The following is a 20053-nucleotide window of genomic DNA, read 5'->3' on the forward strand; positions in this document are numbered from 1 at the left end:
AAAAAAAAAAAAAAAAAAAGGAACAAGGCCTGGCGATCTACTTCCGAAAAATCAGCCATTGAAAACCCTATGATGGAGCAGAGTTCTACGCTGACACACGCAGTGTCTCCATGAGCCGGAGCTGATTTGATGGCAACTGGTTTTTATTTTTATCTTCAGGTCTGACTTCAAGGGACTCTCTACTATATTACGCTGCCCCCTAGACTGTCTTCCTTTTTTCACCAGATAATTTACCAAAATGTAAAGCTGAAAACCAGACAATGAGTACAGAAGTGCTTTGAAAAGTAAAGGGTGCTCTGTTTTGTTAATATCACCCATTACCACAAACAAGACATTATCTATAACTATCTGTGTAACCATGATGCGTATTCTGAAATGTCCTCTGAGAACCACTGCAAACTTTCAGAGGGGACCAGGGGAAGGTAGGAGAAAGCCCAGGCTCTCCTGCAAAGTTGCCTTAGGCAAAAACACAAAAACTCGTGTTGCAGAGCCGCTGGTTGATTGCATGGCTTCTGTGAATGTCCATAAATATTGATTGTGATTAAACTATTATCATAGTAATGAGGGTAATAAAGCCTCCTACAGCCCATCCCACTACACTACTCAAAGTCCCTACCCTTGATTAAACAAAGAGCTGCTGGCACCGCTGAGGAGCTGGGCAAGAGGCAGGGAAATGAGCTCTATTAAGCAAAAGCATTCTGTTCCATGCAATGATTAGGAGCTGCAGCCTCATTAACGATGAGAATTGTTCTCATCTCCCGTTGCTCAGGGTACTGTGCTCCGAGACTGGGTCCAGGAAGTGTATGTTCTCATCTCTCTTCCCTCCTGGGGCTTCCAAACAGATGCCCAGCTGAAGTAGACCTGTTTTTCCTTCCAGTTTCCCTCATTTCTGTCCCAACCCTTCATTCCCAGAGAGGATTTCTACAAGGCTCCAGGACTCCTTCAAACCCCTCGTCTTAATGCTGCTATGACTTAATGAGGGTGGCATGCTTATTGTTTCCCTGGCATGAGGCTAAGCAATTTGTAAGCATTTAACCCTCACAACAGTGGGCATGATGATGATCATCATTTCCAGATGAAGAAACCGAGGCTCAGAGAAGTTAAGCGACTTCCTAAAAGACCCACGGTCAGTGGCATGGTGGAGCTGGTATTTGAACATGGGTCCCTTGGATTCCAGGCCATGCTGTGCTGCTCTTCCATTTTGCCTCTTTACATGGCATGCTCTCATTGTAGGAGAAACTCAGAAGTGCACATAGGAAGGTTATAATTTTTGTGAAATCTCCAAACAGGCATGAGGGCTTATTTTTGTTTCATTATAAGTCAGGACCTCCGCCCACCTCTGGCATTTTAGGGTTTGGTTTTGCCCTTTAAACATCTCTCAACACTAAGAGCCTAACAGAAAGCAAGCTTGAATGGGGCGAGGGCTGTGTCTTGCTCATGTCCCTGGCTTCTGCATGGCATTGGTGCTGAGAACATGAGGGCTATGTGGTCAGGACTGAGTAGGAATGCTTCTGCATGAAGTACCTTCTCCCCCCTGAAGGCTGCCTCAGCCTGAACTTGATGGTAGAGGTTGTTTACATCATTGCTGTTGTCTGTAGAACATCCTTACCTACAGACGAAGAAACCAAGGCTTAGAAATAGTCAACAGTTTGTCTACCACAGTCAGCTCAGGTCTGCTGTGCAGTGCAGAGGATTTTTTTTTTTTTTGGCCTTCTCATCTTATGTAAAGAGTGGAGGAAAACAAACAATTGGATGAGATAGGAGGCCGGGGTTCTGTGACTAAACCAGCTGTGCAAGTAATTTCCCTTCTCTGGCCCCAGTTTCCACAACCGCAAAATAGGGTGGCTAGAATGTATCAGTATTTCCCAAACTTCCAGCATCAATCCCACTTTCCTGATTTTGTCTACAACCCATGTGCCATTTGTACTACATTTACTTAATATCTTTCTTTTAATTGGCTCACTTTTTAAATACGTTAATTAATTACAAAAGGAAACCTTATATCATTACCATGAATGGAAAATTCATATCGCTTTCAATAACAGAAGGTAAGGGTGAAACGAAATACAACATAAGTAAAAAAAGCTATTAAACTATAGGTAGTCATGGTTGTCTGCCAAAGGTGCTGAAGACCTGTGCGCCCTCTCTCTCTTTCTGTTACACATGAAAGTTTTAAAGTTTTAGAGACGTGTCAAAGACAGATTGATACCATGAGGATAAGGATGAAAAGAGAATTGGAAAGTGAGTAACCCTCTAACAGTGTGACTTGGTGCTATTTAATCCTGAGTCTGTGTAACATCTAACATCATCTCAGGTCCATGTAGTAAATATCCCACACCTGGGAAGCACTCAGTTGTATGCTGGTAAATAGGCTCTCAAAAAATAAAAAGAGTCCTGTTTAGTAGTATTTGTTGATCTTTGTGGTGCAAATCAGGGCTTCGAACTGGCGGCATGATGGAGCTGGTATTTGAACATGGGTTCACTCATAGCTGAGGAAGCAAAAGCAGAACAGATCCAAATTTTTAAAATTTGGGTAAAATGGAATGATAACCAGAATGGGAAAAATTATGGGTTGAAGCCCTGCTGGAAACCTAATCTCCCTCTTAGAAAACAAGGGCAGTGTACGTGCTGCATAGCAACCAAATCTCTTGCCTGTGGGATTTTGAGCAGAGTTGGAAACAGCGGTGCCCTGCTCAAAGATGGTCGCTGACCACACTGGTTTGAGTGTGTCGCTCTCCATGGTCCTGCCAACAATCGAATCTCATGCATCAGGCTCCCGAAAGGACTCACTATGGCTCTTCCGAGTCTCCCATTCCACGGCTTTGACCCATAATTTTCCCTGTTCTGGTTATCGTTCTAGATCACCCAAATTGTAAAAAGTTGCGTCTGTTCTGGTTTCACTTGGTCAGCCATGGCTGAACCAGTTCAAACCGGTTCGAAGCGCTCACGTAAAAACTCCTACCACGGTCAATTTCAAACTACCAAAATGATACCACTGAGTGTGGAGTTGGGAAGAATTGGCTCTAGTGAGCAGGTAGAAGCCGAGATGACTACAGCTGGAAACATGGGACCAGAAAATCTTGAAGTTTCCTTCTATTGTATGCATTCCAGATAGAAAATTCAAGACAACAGGGATAAAGTTTAACTTACCTTTCTATCTGTACAACTCCTAGCTCAGTAATTTACATACAGCAGGCATTTAAGACACGGTGACTGACTGAGTAACTGATTCAAATACTCAATACACAGGATATAACCACAATAATATCTAATAGGTACTAAATGCTTACCCTGTGCTAGGTATATAACATTTTCTCATTTAATTCTCACAGTACCGTTTTAGGTAGGTATTATCATCATTGGAGCCCTGGTGGCGCAGTGGTTAAGAGCTCGGCTGCTAACCAAAAGGTCAGCAGTTCAAATCCACCAGCCGCTCACTGGAAGAAATCCTATGGGGCAGTTCTACTCTGTCCTACAGGGTTGCTATGAGTCGGAATTGACTCGATGATAACAGATTTGGATTTTTTTTAATTGGCATTATTATGCCCGTTTTACAGGTTAGTAAACTAAGGCCAGAAGTTAATTAATCTGTCAAAATTATACTCTAGTAAAAGGCAGAAGTAGAACAAACAAGCAACTTCAGTGCATACTGAAGTACACCTGATTCAAATCAAAATACGCTTGGAGAATGGGGTATTCAATTCCAGTTAAGCAAATATTCTGGCTAATGGAGAGGTATTCTAGAGGCCGTATATGGATGAAAATCTCTTAAAGAATTAAAATATAACATAAAATACAAAAAATACACTAAAAATAATGGTAAATATCTTTGATGAGTCGATTTCTTAACTATAAGAATGTACTGAAGTATAAATTATAAGAGAATTCTGGCTGATACTGTTACAAGTAATCGTTTGAGTTGTTTCTAAGAAAAATGTAAGGACTAAATGAATCAGAACATGCTTGGTTAAAAGCACCAGGGTTGTTTACACCTTCCTACAGTTTTAAGTAAGATGATGATCAGCCTAAGAGTGGCTATTCGTGAGCACCTACTATGTGCCAGGCATCATGCAAGGCCTACTGCTCATTTTATGTTTAATCATCCCAATGGCTCTCTGAAGTCAGCACTGGCATACCCACTCTACAGATGAAGAAACTGAGGCTCAGAGAGAGTCCATCACCTGCCTACCTTCCTGTTAGCCCATGCTTCACATCCACATTTCCACCTCTACCTTTCTGGTGAAAAGCTTCCCACTGCATGTGGTTCAGAGGTCACCACTTTTTAATTTCAGAACAAGTATTTCCCCTTTGAAGCTAAGTACATGTTTATTAGGTATTTCTTCTGTAGCTGGCATTTCTGTGATCTGGTCGCTCAGCACCTCACAGTCTGAAGAAATACACTGTCTGTCTTATGTACATCTGTCTAACTAAAGAGTATTAAGGGAAATGGTAAACTTTGGATACTTATTTTTTCCTCTGAGAAGCTTCTGAAGCGTTTGCTTGGACAGCAGGTATGTTAATTGTCAACCGCATCTTCAAGGCATGAACTGGAAATGAGGTTGTCCTACTAGGTGATAAAATGATCTGTCACACACCCCAAAGTGGATGTCAAATTCCGAAACAGCGGGGAGCCTCTGATGAAAGCAGTCAGGAGTCGGCACAGCCGGCCAGTACTTTACAGCTCTCTAACTTTCTAGGGCATTCGGGAAATAAGCTCAAAGCTTCAAAATCAGAAGACCACAAACCCAGCACCAGTTTGTAGCAGGGCGGTCTCTCTCTGACCTCTCTTAACTTCTCCAGCCTAATCAATTTTGATACTACCACTGATTAAAAACCTTAAATTCCACCACATGGGCAAGCTCCTGGATGATCAGCTCTCTGCATGGCTCTTGAACCCCCTCCCAGTCATCTCCCCCTTTTTGCTCAAGTCCTTCCTTGAGTCATAATGAACTTCCGGTTCCCAGAATGTACTAGTCCCTTCCTCTCTCCTCCAGGTCTTTGTACCTTGGAACATTCTTCTTTTGCTTCATGTCCTCCCAGGTAAGCTCGGGTCCTTTGGCTCTCTTGCCCCACTGCCCCGACTACTGCTCTCGGAAGAGTCCCCACACTTGTAAAGGACTTGTTCAGAATATGTCTCCCTCGTGCAAACGCACTTTCTATGAAGGCAGAGACGCTGTCCGTCTCACTCATTGCTCAGCCCAAGCGTCTGCACATAGGAGACACTCAATAGACACGTGCTGAATAAAGGATAACACGAAACCGAAGACGATCTGGAACGCCAGAGGGAACGGGGAGTTCTGAATGCCCATTGCCTCAGTGTTATTGCAAAGCTGGTTGGCTGGTGGAAAAATGATTTATAAACCATTTTTGCTGATAATGTGTTTTAGAAACGATATCAGTTAGTGGATGGTCCCTGGAACCAGTAATTAGTGGCTGTCAAGTTGATTCCGACTCAACACAACCCCGTGTGTGTCAGAATAGAAATGTGCTCCATACGGTTTTCATTAGCTGATTTTCAGAAGTAGATCACCAGGCCTTTCTTCCGAGGCACCCCTAGGTGAACTCAAACTTCTAACCTTTCAGTGATCAGCCGAGCGCGTGAACCGTTTGCACCACCCAGGGACTGTGACTCCTGGAAAAATCACTAATTGGCTTTATTTATGGGTTCCTGTGCATCCGTGGGAATAACATTCTGGTGATAATAAAGGAGTAAATCTAAGGTAGAATCTTTGTAGCTATGTGACTTTGGACAAGCTACTCAACTTTCCTTAGCTGTAAAATGGGGAGAATGATAGAATCTATTGCATAGGGTGATTGTGAGGATCAAATAAGAAAATGCAAGTAAATCACTTAGCATAGTGCCTGGCACACAGTATATATTCAGTAAATATCAGCTATTACTAAGAAAAGGAGTCCCTGGCTGGCGCAAATATTAAGTGCTTGACTACTAATTGAAAGGTTGGTGGTTCAAACCCAGAGTTGCCTTGGAAGACAGACCTGGTGATCTGCTTCTGAAAGGTTGCAGCCTTGAAAATTCTAGGGAGTAGTTCTACTCTGCACACATGGGGTTGGGGTCGACGTGAGTTGAAATCCACTCGACAGCAACTAACAACAACATTACTAAGAAAATGAAAATCCTCACAACTGAACCGATAAACAACATCATGATGAATGGAAAAGAAATTGAAGTTGTCAACAACTTCGTTCTACTTGGATCAACAATCAATGTCCACGGAAGCAGCAGTCAAGAAATCAAACAATCTAGTGCATTGAGAATATCTGCTGCAAAAGACCTCTTTAAAGTTTTAAAAAGCAAAACGTCACTTTGAGCACTAAGGTTCGCCTTACCCAAGCCATGGGTTTTTTAACTGCCTCCTTTGCATGGGAAAGCGGATAGTGAGAAAGGAAGCCAGAAAAAGAATTGATACATTAGAAATGTGGTGTTGGTGAAGAATATTGAATATACCATGGGCTGCCAGAAGAACGAACAAATCGGTCTTAGAAGAAATACAACCAGAAAGTTTCTTAGAAGCAAGAATGGTGAGACTTTGGCTCACTGACTTTGGATATGTCATCAGGAAAGACCAATCACTAGAAAATAACGTTATGTCTGTTAAAGTAGAGGGCCAGCAAAAATGAGGGAAACCTTTCGTGAGATGGAGTGATGGAGTGACCCAAGAGCCGCAACAATGGACTCAAAACATACCCATGATCACGATGATGGTGCAGGACTGAGCACTGTTTATACGAGCACTCGTATACACAAGACTGCCATGAGACAGAGTCTACTTGATGGCAACAGACAACATCAGCAATAACAATGACTAACTACCATGGTTGGTGTTTCCCCCCCAGGCAGCCACTTCCGCTCTGAAAGGTAGAAGCCAATGGACTCAAATGACATGAATTTGGCCTCCGAAAATTTGATGACATTATCCTCTGGGATGGGGGCAGGCCAAGACCTCTGTCTGCACCCCCCGTCAGCAGCCCATACTGTAAGAAGCCCTCTCTCTTGTTCCCCACGCTCGTTTCTCTGGGCGTTCCCCAAAGCAAAAGCAGAAATGAAACTCCACCTGAGAAAACACTAAAAAACCCACGTAACTCTCAAATTCGAGATGCTTCCTGACCCAACTGTTCTGTGTGCAGAAGTGAGCTCCCTGGATCCAGTCCTGGCTTCGACCAAGGTGGCAGCGTTGCTCCGTGACGTGACATCAAGAGCTCTGCACAAAAGCCGTCATTGCCACTGATCATCCCCACCCACAGCCCTCGTCACGGATTCTAGCGGGAGGGAGCCCGTTTACTTTGTTCCGTTTCTAAGTGGCAAAACAAGTAAAACGATGGCAAAAGGAAAAAGGTAGACGAGGGTGATGTGAGACACAAAAACCAGTTTCCGTTGAGTTGAGTCCAACTCATAGCAACGCGACAGGACAGAGTAGAACTGCCCCACAGGGTTTCCAAGGAGCGGCTGGTGGATTTGAACTGCCAACCTTCTGGTTAGCAGCTGAGCTCTCAACCACTGTGCCACCAGAGCTCCATAATTTGAATTTCAGACATAGGGGACTGGAAATACAGGTTTGGGGACCCTGGAACCCTAAAATGGGCTTTATCATCCTGAGTGGCTTCCATCTTATGTCATAACCATCTCAAATGGATTTGGTTGACTGGGCATCTCGGATGAATTTTTACTGACTTTAGAGGATTTCAAAGGAGTCCTGGTGGCGCCATGGTTAAAGTACTCAGCTGCTAACTGAAAGGTCGACAGTTCAAACCCACCAGCTACTCCACGGGAGAAACGTGTGGTAGTCTGGTTCCATAAAGATTTACAGCCTTGGAAACCCTATGGGGCAGCTCTACTCTGTCCTATAGGGTCGCCCTGAGTTGGAATCGACTCCAGGGCACTGGGTTCTGAGGACTTCACGTAATCGGTCAGTTGCTCGGGGAGGGGAGGGGCTGGGTTCTTCCTACCCCTTCACCCCTCTCTGAGGCTCCCTGGTCTACCTAGAGGGAGTATGCAGGTCAAGCTGGGGGCTTAACCTCCCTGAGCCTCGGTTCGTCATCTGCAGAATAGCGTTGTCAGAATGGAATCATTCAGGTGACTCAATAAGAAAAATATATTCCAAGCGCTTAACCCCTTGCCTGGTGCTTAGCAGGGGCTCAAGGAACAGGAGCTGTGGCTCTCATTGCTGTTTTAGACATGTAAACGCATCTAATAGAAACATCGTCATTTTACAGGAAAGGGCATTAAAAGCCACCGCGTGGTCTCTTGCTCCTTGGTGAGGTCTCCCCACTCTGGGCTGTACCCCACTGACTCTCAGGACTCACTCGGCTCAGCTGAGCCCTCCGATCCGTCACAGTTTTCGGGCTCTCCACCCTTGCCCTATCCAATGGAGTCTCCACTCCCAACATCCACTGAATCCCTAAAACCAAAAAACCAAAGCTGTTGCCTTCAAGTCGATTCCGACTCATAGCGACCATGTAGGACAGAGTAAAACTGCCCCGTAGAGTTTCCAAGGAACAGCTGGTGGATTTGAACTGCCGACATTTTGGTTAGCAGCCGTAGCTCTCAAGCACTGCACCACCAGGGCTGTGTTCAATCCCTAAGCCCTGTTTATGTTACTCCCAAAATATCCCTCAAAAATAGGGCTGGCTTTCCTGCTTCAGGACCACTGCGGCTGCTGCTTTGTCCAGAAGAGTCTTCCCTCCTGTTCACCCACGCTGGCTCCCTGGAGTCTCCGCTCACACGTCACCTCCTCAGAGAGACCTTCCCTGACCCCCCTGAGCTGGGGGAAAGCCACTGCCCACCTTTTCTCACTCCAGCACTTTCCCAGACTATGATTTTCTTGCTGTCTCCTTTGCTAAATGTAAGCTCCACAGGGGCAGACAGCACGTCTTCCTTGCTCGCTGCTGCGTCCCAAGCACCTAGCACAATGCATGACACACCCCAAAAACCCAAACCCGCTGCTGGCGAGTCAGTTACGATCAAAGCAACCCCCACGTGTTACACAGTAGAACTGCTCTGTAGGGTTTTCTTTGCTGTAATCTTTACAGAAGCAGATTGCCAGGCCTTTCTTCCAAGGTGCCGCTGGGTAGATTTGAACTGCCAACCTTTCGGTTAGTAGCCAAGTGCTAATCACCTGTGCCACCTAGGGATTCCTACGTGGTTCACAGGTGTGCAGTAGCTGTATGTTGGGAGAGTGAATAAGTGAATGAACGAATGAATGGACTCCAGAACTAGCATATTTGTTAACACCTGGATAGCACTGAGGCAAAGTTTGATTTTCTGGTAGAGGAACCTGGGTACCTGCTCAGCCCCTTCCTGGCCTCCTAAAAGAACAGCGTGAGGCTACCCACAAGACAGGGCCACTTCCAAGCTAGCAGCCCACACAAAAGCACATCTTGCAGTCAAGGGAAATGGGCGGAAGGTTGCTAATTGTGTCTTCCAACTGGGCTGATCTTCCAAAAGTTCGAAAGGCGCCTGCCTCCATAAATCCCGGGCTGCTACTGCTGCCGAGGCTGGGGGGGGAGGGAGGAGGGGTGCGCTTGGGCGCCTCCCGGGCTGGCACAGAGAAGCCACATCTCCTCCTCCCTCCTCCCCCCAACTCCTCTCCAAGAGAGGAAGCAATGCAGATGGAGACGAGAAATAAATATTCCTGCCTGCTCCGTGCCACTGCAGACGCCTTCCAAAATGTCTGGCTTGGACCAGGAAATCAAGCCCACCCGGGAAAGGAGGTGCTCAGCGGGAGAAAGAGGGGGAAAGGGTGGCATATTTGTCGATACTTGTCAGCGTTCTGGGGGGCAGAGCACATGGCTCGTACTTGGCAGCCGGGCTGCGGTGGGGATGTGGTGAGCGCACAGCGACACTTGCAGGGTGGAATCAGAGACGGGGGGTGGAGTGAGGGAAGTCACGCCAGGGGCCGGCACTACCTCCAGCTTCTGTCCAGCGTCTCGGACTCACAGCTGCTTCTCCCATCCTTGATTCCAAGGCTCCCTCCCCAGCGCCTGCTGCCCCTGCTCAGCCCTGTCTCCTCCACGCCACTCCTGGGTAATTAACACAGCTGGGCTGCAGGAAGCCTTCAAAGGCCCCTGAAATTTGGGCAGGAGCTCAGAATCCGTGTTAGAGATATTCTTGCCACCTCTAGGCACAGCTCGTGGTCTCCAGTACTGGAAGACCGACAGGAGATGAGAACATAGGCTGCAAATGATAAGTGGGTGCTTTCGGCCTCTGGGTGGCCAAGTGTGTGGGAGAAGTGTCACTAAGGAAGTCAGGTGCCCGGCAACGGGCTCCCAAGTGCTCTGCAGTTACAGTGCCTTTACCAGGCAGGGTGTGAGGCTGCAAAACGCCTCGGGAAAGGCAGACGAGAGGACGGGAATTTCAGCCTGAAGGCTCCTGCACAGGAGACCCTGGGTCTTCCGGCTCCGAACCCTCCCCTGGGCATCTCCCTGGTGCCATGTTCTTGCTCCTGCTGCCCCCGGGGCCACCTTCACACAGTCCTCTGGGTAGTTCAGTAATCAGGGGGGTGGTCCTTGGTGGGCTGCATTCTGTTCACTATAGAGCAGAGGGGGCCCTTCTCCCGGTTTTCACAGGTTCAATGCAGCAGAAACAGTTGCTCAACACGAAGACCCAAAAAAGTGATGTAGTTTTTGGGTGTCACGGGAACATTTTCCAGAAATGTTGTATTTAGTTCTGCCTCTTTTCACCATTGGCTAAGGAATGTAAGATTGTCTAATATTTCCCACTCATGTGCCCTGAATCCTTCTTTATGAATCTTCCCCCCTCACTTGCCCATCTGCCTTCTAGCGCCAGGCAACTGCCAGCTGCAGCCCACTCTCTGCAGGATGTGGTGGGGAAGCTGGCTGGGGATCTACGTTTCTGTCTTCACTCTGCCCATTGCTACGTGACCTTAGACAAGTTACTCCCCCGTTCTGAGCCTTGGTTTCTTTGTCAAAGGAGTGGTTTGGAGAGATTTCCTTTCAGCTGTGATGCATTATGGGTGGCTCTACAGAGTGGCATTGGTTCGAATTCCTGCTGTCACCATCCCCTTCCCACGCCACCTTCACCAATAAACTCCAGGGACTGAGTTCGTTCCTTATACCTGTGAAGGTCAGAGCTACGTCATCAAAACAAGCTGGGCATGTAGACACATGGATGCTATCCAGAAATGATTTTAAATGCTTCTGCCTATATGTCCATTAATTCCCAGGAAAAGTAATATATGGGTTGGGGAAAGACCAAAGTGGGTATATTTGGAAGAGACTGTGTGCATGCATGCTTGTGTCTTATAATAATATTGTCATGGATTGAATTATGTCCCCCAAAAATGTGTGTATCAATTTGCCTGGGCCATGATTCCCAGTATTGTGTGACTGTCCTCCATTTTGTGCTTGTAATTTTATGTTAAAGAAGATTAGGGTGGGATTGTAACACCAACCTTACCCAGGTCACATCCCTGATCAAATGTGAAGGAGTTTCCCTAGGGGGTGGCCTGTACCACCTTTTATCTCTCAAGAGATAAAAGGAAAGGGAAGAAAGCAGAAAGTGGGGAACCTCATACCACCAAGAAAGCAGTGCTGGGAGCAGAGTGTGTCCTTTGGACCTGAAGTTCCTGCGCAGAGAAGCTCCCAGACCAAGGGAAGACTGATGCATCACGAGGACCTTCCTCCAGAGCTGACGGAGAGAGAAGGCCTTCCCCTGGAGCTGATGCCTTGAATTTGGACTTGTAGCCTACCGGACTGTGAGAGAATAAACTTCTCTTTGTTAAAACCATCCACTTGTGGTATTTCTGTTAGAGCAGCTCTAGATGACGAAGACAAATATTAAAAAAAACAAAAAAACCCTGCTGCCATCGAGTCAATTTCAACTCACGGAGACCCTAGTTACCTTTTATTAACAATGGCTGCCATTTATTAAGACCTATTATGTACAATGGAGAGCTCTGGTGGTGCAGTGGTTAAGAGCTCATTTGCCAACTAAAAGGTCGGCAGTTCAAATCCACCAGCTGCTCCTTAGAAACCCTATGGGGCAGTTCTACTCTGTGCTGTAAGGTTGCTATGAGTCGGAATCAACTCGACAGCAGTGGGTTTGGTTTTTAGTTTATTATGTACAGGGACTATGCTAAACTCTTTTACTTACATTATTATCCTCAAAACAGCTCTGTATGGAAGATATTATTTTCCCCCCTCGCCCCATCTTAACCAATGGGAAAATCAAGGCTCAGAGAGGATAAGACATCTGCTCAAGATCACACAGCTGGTTAATACCCATAATGGGATTTGAACCCACTTCCGTTGGATTCTGAAGATGACGATGTACTACCCATTTCACTGTGCCAGATCGTGTCCTGGCATTCAATGCCTGTTTGGGTGAATTCTCATAAAGTAAGGCTGTTTTAAAGACCCACAGACAGCAAGTCTTAAATTGATTACCCTTCTTATGGTCTCAGAGGCAGCAAAACTCCGTTGTCAAAAATGCAAGAAAGCATGCATCTGCGATGCCCACGTAGCACCAGGAAGGGAGAGGGAAGTGGGCCCCTGAAGTGTACAACTACCATCTCCACCGATCATTTAGCAACAGAAAAGAAGGCTGCCTTCCTGTTATCACCTCTATGTCTTGTTCAAGACCGACACAGAACCAGAGCATCTCAGAGTTTGTAAAGGACTCAGAGATCATCTGCTCCAGAGGTTGTTAACTCAAATGCCCCCAGCCCAGGCAGGCACGTGAATGAGGGCAACACCCAGGAGGCCGGCTACAGCAAACCCGTGTCGAGTCCCTGGGACAACGGCGACTCAGCTCTAGCTGACTGTTGCTATGCAGACATACAGGCCCACTGCTGCAGATCATGCACTTTTTAAAGAAAACCATGAAATCTGGACTTCTCTATGAAATCTCCTGATCGTTAAATATTGGCAATGGATTCAGTTAAGAAAAATATACCCAATACAATGAGGATCAAATAAAACATATTCGCAAGCACTATCTGACCTGTAGGTTTCCATTCACAACCTCTAAAATTAATTTGCCTCATTTACAGGTGAGGGAATGGTGACCCAGAATCACTAAGTGATTTGCCCAAGATAGCTAAGGTGCACACAGGCAGACAACTCTTTAGATACAAACACGGAGAGGTGTGTGTGTTTATGTATATATACGCACACACATACAGTACATTCATAAATAAGACAGAAATGATTTTGGATTATCTGCTGTTATAAAACGTCCTGCTAATTCTCCCAGTGTTAGTACTACAAGTTGGTAGTTGACTGCAGTTAAAACACACACACACACACACACACACACACACAATGACAAAACAGCACCCGTCCCTCAAATAAAAACCCAGACAAAACAAGAACCAGAAAAGAAAACTCTTTACTTACGGTAAATGACAGAAAAGAAGAAAACAAAGTCCCTTCGTCATATCTGGATAATTTTGCCAGTACTCCTTCCAAGATAGTAACAAACTAGAAGAACAGCAAAAAAGAAAAAAAAAAATTATTTCAAACTATACTTGTTCACAATAAAGAGCAACAGTTCCCAACCACACAGAGACGAGGATTGAGCCCTCTGCTCATTTATGGGCTCTATTATCTGATTCCAGCCTTCAGGGAAAGGAATAGATTGCCTTTATATAGAAATATTTGACTTATCCGGCTTTCTCTTCATTATTATGTGATTGCAAATATGGAGTGTTACAGAAGTGCAAAGTGACAAAATATTATTGAAGTGCATATAGCTTGCGATAATATTAAATGCACTTTTCAAAATCCAAAAACTGTGCAAAGCAGTTTTTACGTTACATATTAGCACTACATTTAATCCAATCTATTTTTATTTGTATTTTATCAGTAATTTGGGGGAAACAGAAGTTTAGCACTGGCAAATATAAATGTCTTCCCATTCAGCATTACTTAGTTAAAATTCTATAATTCATGAGGATGACTGAAATAGCTTTATCTGACTTTTATGTTTTATTATGACTCTCACTGCATTTGAAACTAGAGGAGGGGGGTTCTCATGATGGCAGAATTCCGTATCACCAGTTAACTTTCTGTATTTAAAAATCTAACTTTGTCAGTGCTGAAAAACAAAACAAACATTTTCTGCATAACCCAGTGCAACGTTTGGGGACAAATTCTTATTAAGTTAACATATGCCACTTCATCAATTTATCTTCACACAGCTCGAGATCATCAGAAAAATCATTCCGAGCTGAGGCTGGGTGATGTACAATCTTGTTTCCTGAGAAGCACAAGTATCCAGCTCAACTTCTTAATGTGTTACATTTTAATGGAAATGCAGACATAACAATGAATGTTCACAATGAAACATTTCACCTGAAGCTGAAGGTTACCTTTGCAACCAAGAGTGTTATCATTTCTTTAACGGTTTCTTCAATTAGTTCATCTATTTTTGAGTGGTATTGATGCTAAAGAACACAGAAAGACAAATATTAGCATGTTTGGGAGGTGATGGCACCTCATTCATCAGTAAGTTTCCGACAACGCAATTTGTAAATAAAGCCTGCCCTGCAGATCCAGCTTATTTCCTTAGTCCTGGAAGCAGCTGTAAGATTCTGACTCCAGGTCTTTGATGGAGACAGATCTGAAGTTTAAAAAACAAAACAAAAATCCTACCAGCCTCAATTGTTCCTCACCCAAGGCTCTTGATGGCTTTGATATGTGCAGATGCACACACATATTTACAAACAGCACGCACGGAGGCTTGAACAGCCTAGCTGTGTGTTGGTCCGGGTCTCACAAAGCAAGACACCAAAATAATTTAATACAAGAAATGAAAAGTTATATTTTCAAAACTGCTGGGGAGGGGATGTGGCTTGGGTAGTAGAGTTCTTCCAAAGGGAATTTAACTAAGACATCATGACTGATTTTGCAAAAACAGTTCTAGACCCCTCAGGTACCTTGGGTTGATGCCTCAGAGCTCCCCACTCTGTCTCCAGGTGCTGACTCTGTGACATGTCAAAGTGTCTCATTTTCTCCACTCATGGATAAGCAGACCCAGACTTCGAGCCTGTACTGCCGCTAAATTTTTCAATTTCTCTAACTGCCAGTGTCGATTTAATTCAAATAGTAATGCGAAAACAAACCCCCACACAAATAAAAATCTGCTGTAAATGCCAGGGAAAAAAGAAAAGCAATTTCAACAGAAAGTGTTATATGCCAGCTCCTTGACATTTATTAGATCATTTTAGTATCCATTTGAATTATTCCGTATTTCCTTAACTAATGAAAAATAACAATGCAAAACATTGTTATTTGGAAAGGAAAATGCACTTACCCACTCTTTAGCAAACTTTCAGAAGGAGGATGATTAATTAGGAACAGAAAAAAAAGGGAACAGTGCAAATAAAAATCAGGATAAAAGGACATATGAGAAAATAAAAATTAAACAAGCTAATATCCAGAAAGCAATGAGAACATCCATAAATAATAAGCAATAGTAAATGTGGTTTGATAGTCTGATAACTGGCAATTAGAATTCTTTAGAGTGAGCCAAAGGATGTGAAGTAGGTTAATTCACTTAAAGTCTAAGGGGAGCTTTGTTGGTAACGGGAAGACCCATATAGAGTTCCAGTGCAAAGGTAGAAAGTCACGTTGTCTAACAAAATTTAGCTCAGTTTTCTTATCTGTAAAAAACCAGATAATAATACCACCACCCAGACCAATGAGAGGAGGGACGCTAGTATAAACTATTGATTTTGGAAAGGGGATGAGATACGCTCTGTGTAAAGATATTTTTAGCTGGTATATTCTTCTTTTTTAGTATTATTATTCGGTCCTTTCCTGGTAGTCTGCTTTCAGTCTCACAATTGTTTTGAAGATCAAGTGAAGGCCTAGATGTGACAGCACTTTGTCAACTATAATTGTGACTCCAACAATTATTTGCTCATGTTCGTCAAACAGAAGATAAGGGCAGGGAGAGATGGTCTTAGTACTCAGTCCTCTCGTCCAGTTATGTTTCCGTGGATTGGAAGGAAAACAATACAGCAAATGGCCCATGTTGTACACCCCTGATGACTCAGAACCCACGTTGGCTATACCACTAGCTTCAAGAAAGGATTTACTAGCAGGTGGCATAAAACTGGAGCTAAATGCAAAAAAAAAATCTGCAGAATTCTGTTCTAGAAATACAAAGAAAGATGGAGGAGCAAAAGAATTCAGGAACATTGACAGGGCTCCAAATTCATTTTTAGGTCTTGAGATAAGATCCAGAATCACATGCTTAATTTCCCTCCTCATGTGACTGCCTTCCTCTGCTAGGTTTTCTTTGAGCTGCTGCAAATGAGTCACATTTATTAAATTAATTATGGGATTTAACTAAACCAGAAAATCCAGCTGTGTGCAAAATAATACAGTATGAAATATTAAATGCAGGACCTTTTTTTCATGAAAATATACACAGTCATACACCATTTCAATGATTTCTACACGTACAACTCAGTGACATTGATTAAATTCTTTAAGTTGTGCAAATATTCTTGCCTTCCTTCTCCAAATTGCTCCACCACCACTGACTTAAACTCACTTCCCCAAGCTTCTCATCTAACTTTTTGAGGTGCTGTTGTCAGTTTCATCTCACACAGATAATTCTTTAAAAGAGCACAATGCTCAAGGCAGACATATTTTACTTGTTAAGATAAACTACTTTGTGGTTCTAAGAAGACATCAAGGCACAGCTTTGGTTTAAGGCTTAAAGTTTAAAGATCATCTGAGGCAATAGTTTTGGGGGTTCATCCAGCCTCAATGGATCCAGAAAGTCTGAATTCCATTGATAATTTGAAATTCTGTTCTGCATTCTTCCCCCTTTTGATCAGGATTCTTCTACAGAATCTTTGATCAAAACAATCAGTAATGGTAGCCGGGCAAAGAAGAACAACATTGCCAATAGAAATACTCTCTTGGAAAACTCGGATGAAATGGTAAACAGAGCTAAGGGAAAATATTCTCCACACACCAAAAAAACTTAGTCTGATTAGTTAATGAACCTCAAACCTAAAATAGTTTCATTCTTTAAGTGGAGTTCAAATCAGAGTCCATGGAGATGCAGTGGTTTGTGGGAATGTCTTCTCACCTTTGACTTTTGGTGCTAAACTTGGCCCTAACTTCTCCCCAGGTAGTTCCATTTTCTCCCCCTTTTACTTTGTGCAAATACTGCGACCCCTCCCCCACTCCTCCCGTTTTTTTTTTTCCTGCTTATAAAAACAAATTGTTTTGATATGCTTATTCTGCTTCTTACTTCAAGAGGAACCTTGAGCAAGTCAATCTCTGTTGGCCTGTTTCCTCATCTCTGTAATGGGGCTAGAATTATCCCTGTTGTGAATATAGAAATCATATTCACCTAACAGAGTAATGAAACAATGCATGCGAACTTGTTTTGGAAATTTAGAAGTGCTATGTGGCTGTACTACTATTACTAATTGATTGGGTGGTGGTTACATGTATGTATATATTTATCTAAACGCATTTAAAATCGATATACTTTATTGTACGTAAATTATAACTAAAATAAAAGCTACTTTGGGAAAGATGGAAGGGTAGGGCAGTGTCTACTCTGCTTATCATGCAGCAAAGGGGCTAATATCAAAGCAGCCCCCATTTCTGTTCAAGTAGCTACCAAATATGTACATTCCTTTTGCCAGATCTCCTGATACATGATACTCACTTGATTAAATTGCTCTTCTGGAGCAAAAGTGAGTATTATGCCTTCACTCTTTGCTCTTTCTTGGAAGATTCATTGTTCTGTGCAGATGGGAAGCTCCATCAAGGGGTACAAATACCAATGAGGCATCTTTAAATTACCACCTCTTTCCATTAGCTTATTTTGTCACAAAATCTCTTGCAGTTGGATTGACTATCTCATTCTATCTGTATCCTAATTAGGGTGCAAAGAGGGGCCCTTTTCATTTTCACATTTTCTAGTACTCTCTGCTGGCCTTCTTGGATTGACTTGACATATATACCCGAATTATATTCTGGGGTCCTAGATCATGGTAGTAGCAAGGGGAACTGCTAAATCGTCAATGGAATGGAAAGTTTGGGGAGCTCACTTTTGCTTTGAGGAGCTAAGTTGCTGCAAATTCACAATCACTATGTGAAACTCATCCCACTTGACTTCCCGTGTTGCACATTTTGCCTTGTCATGAAACAGACGGTGGATGTTGTCTTTCTGTTAAGACCATCTGACCTCGGAAATGAGAAGAAAACACACTAGGCCCAGTGCGAAACTATTTAACACACAGTTTCCTCTCTATTAGTACTTTGCAAATTTTAATGAAAAAATAAATATTTAAGATGGAAAAGTATGGGTAACAAATGTTTCAACAGCTGCCTTTAGATGAGTGTTCACTCCAACGACGAAATTCAGGAAGCAATCTTAAAATTGGAGAACATTGTATCACCTGGCCAGTATCTAGTCTAAAGTAGGTCAAAGGAGCTGGAATCCAGGTAGAGGCAGGTAGTGGTAACTAGATTTTTCACATGTACTTAATATCTAACACCCACAAGGTGGAAACTACATAAAAACGTTGGATTTCCATCTATTCTTCTCTCAATTTTAGGATGTTTCCAGTCATCCTTAGCCAGTTCTACTGAGCATCCCCATTCTCCAAAGTGAGAAAAATGACTTCCCCTTGAAGTTCTGCTCAAGGTCAGAGCCACTGTGCTGGTGGCCCCTCAGAGGAAATACATATTTACAGACAGTGATGTCTGGCTTCGTTCTGACTGTTCTGAGCCACTTGGCATTCTAAGGTCAGAAGAGACCCCAACTTCTGATGAGCTGGTCACTAGATGTCTTCAGTTCAATGACATTAAAGAGAAATGGTGTGGCAGGTCTTCCAGTATGGCTTGGGAAAACCAAGAGCCTTCGGATCAGAATTATGGAATAGAATGCAGTACGCATGGGCCCTTAATAACGATCACAAAAGCAGAAAATGTTTAAAAATCCTGTTATGGTTTTCATTTAAAAAGAAAAATCACTTCGAGTCTCATGGGGGAATATACTTAGCCTTTTCTACTTTATCAAATAGAACAACGTTCAGGAAGAGATAGGCACTGCTGTCTAGTCTCAAAAATGCTACTATTGGGGCATATGCAAATTTCTAATCTCACATCTAGAAATTAGGGGGCCTCTTCCCCAATTTCAGCTAGGTGCACGCAACCCAAAGGTTGTGTGTGACATGCTAAATCCCTCATTTGACAAATGATGACGACAGTAATTCTACAAGAATAAGAGACTTGTTCAAGGTCACAGTTTGGTAGCCAGGGTATGAGGTCCACAGCATGATCAAGCCACTGGACTACCTGCTCTTCTGGAAATCCAGACTCCAAGGTTAAGCCAGTCTCATACTATCCTAGCACACAAGTGGTAAAGCTGAGAGACAGGGGCTACTGTGATAAAAGTCTACTTGCTATTTCTCAGGATGGATCTTCAACTAGAGTCCATGGTTGGGCCTAAGGGTCCACGGACCCTGTGAAATTAAATAGTAAAATTGTGTTAAAGTATTTTTTTCCCTTGGAAAATGGCTCTATAACTTTCATCTGATCCTGAGTGGGTCTGTAGCCGCTCCCTGATCCCACTACTCTCCTCAGACTCCCAGCTCAAAAAGAAAAAAAGTCAGCATCAGCTTGACTTGGCTTGTTTGGAAGAATTGCTCAGCTGTGCTGAACAGGTATGCAGGTGCTTGTTAAATATGGCCATAATTTCATCAGTGTGGGGAGGGACAGTAAGAGCTGCTGAGGGGAGAAGAAAGTCATTCCTACTGTACCCGCCCTCCCTCCCTCGGGTAGGATGGCATCCTCGTGAAGCTCAGTTAACATGGATACCTCAAGGAGCTCCTAGGGGAGGGAGATGAACTGGACTTCATCAGAGTTAAAAAAACATTGGTGCTTCAAAGGACACCATCAAGACAATGAAAAGACAGCCTACAGAATGGAAGAAAATAGTTGCAAATCATATATACAATAATGATCTAGTATCCAGAATATATTTTAAAAAACTCTTACAGTTCAACAATAAAAAGACAGATAACCCAGTTTAACG

General features: G+C 43.6%; 1 protein-coding gene across 1 annotated transcript in view; it reads right to left on the reverse strand.

Annotated features, from left to right (window-relative positions):
• The window catches only part of CADPS (calcium dependent secretion activator), a 548960-nt gene that overhangs the window by 66534 nt on the left and 462373 nt on the right, over window positions 1-20053 (reverse strand). The window contains 2 exon segments of the mRNA XM_023727714.1: window positions 13375-13458; window positions 14349-14423. Of these exon segments, the coding sequence (XP_023583482.1) occupies window positions 13375-13458; window positions 14349-14423 (159 nt within the window).

Source organism: Trichechus manatus, unplaced genomic scaffold (genome assembly GCF_000243295.1).
Source record: "Trichechus manatus latirostris isolate Lorelei unplaced genomic scaffold, TriManLat1.0 scaffold00001, whole genome shotgun sequence".
NCBI lineage: Eukaryota > Metazoa > Chordata > Mammalia > Sirenia > Trichechidae > Trichechus > Trichechus manatus.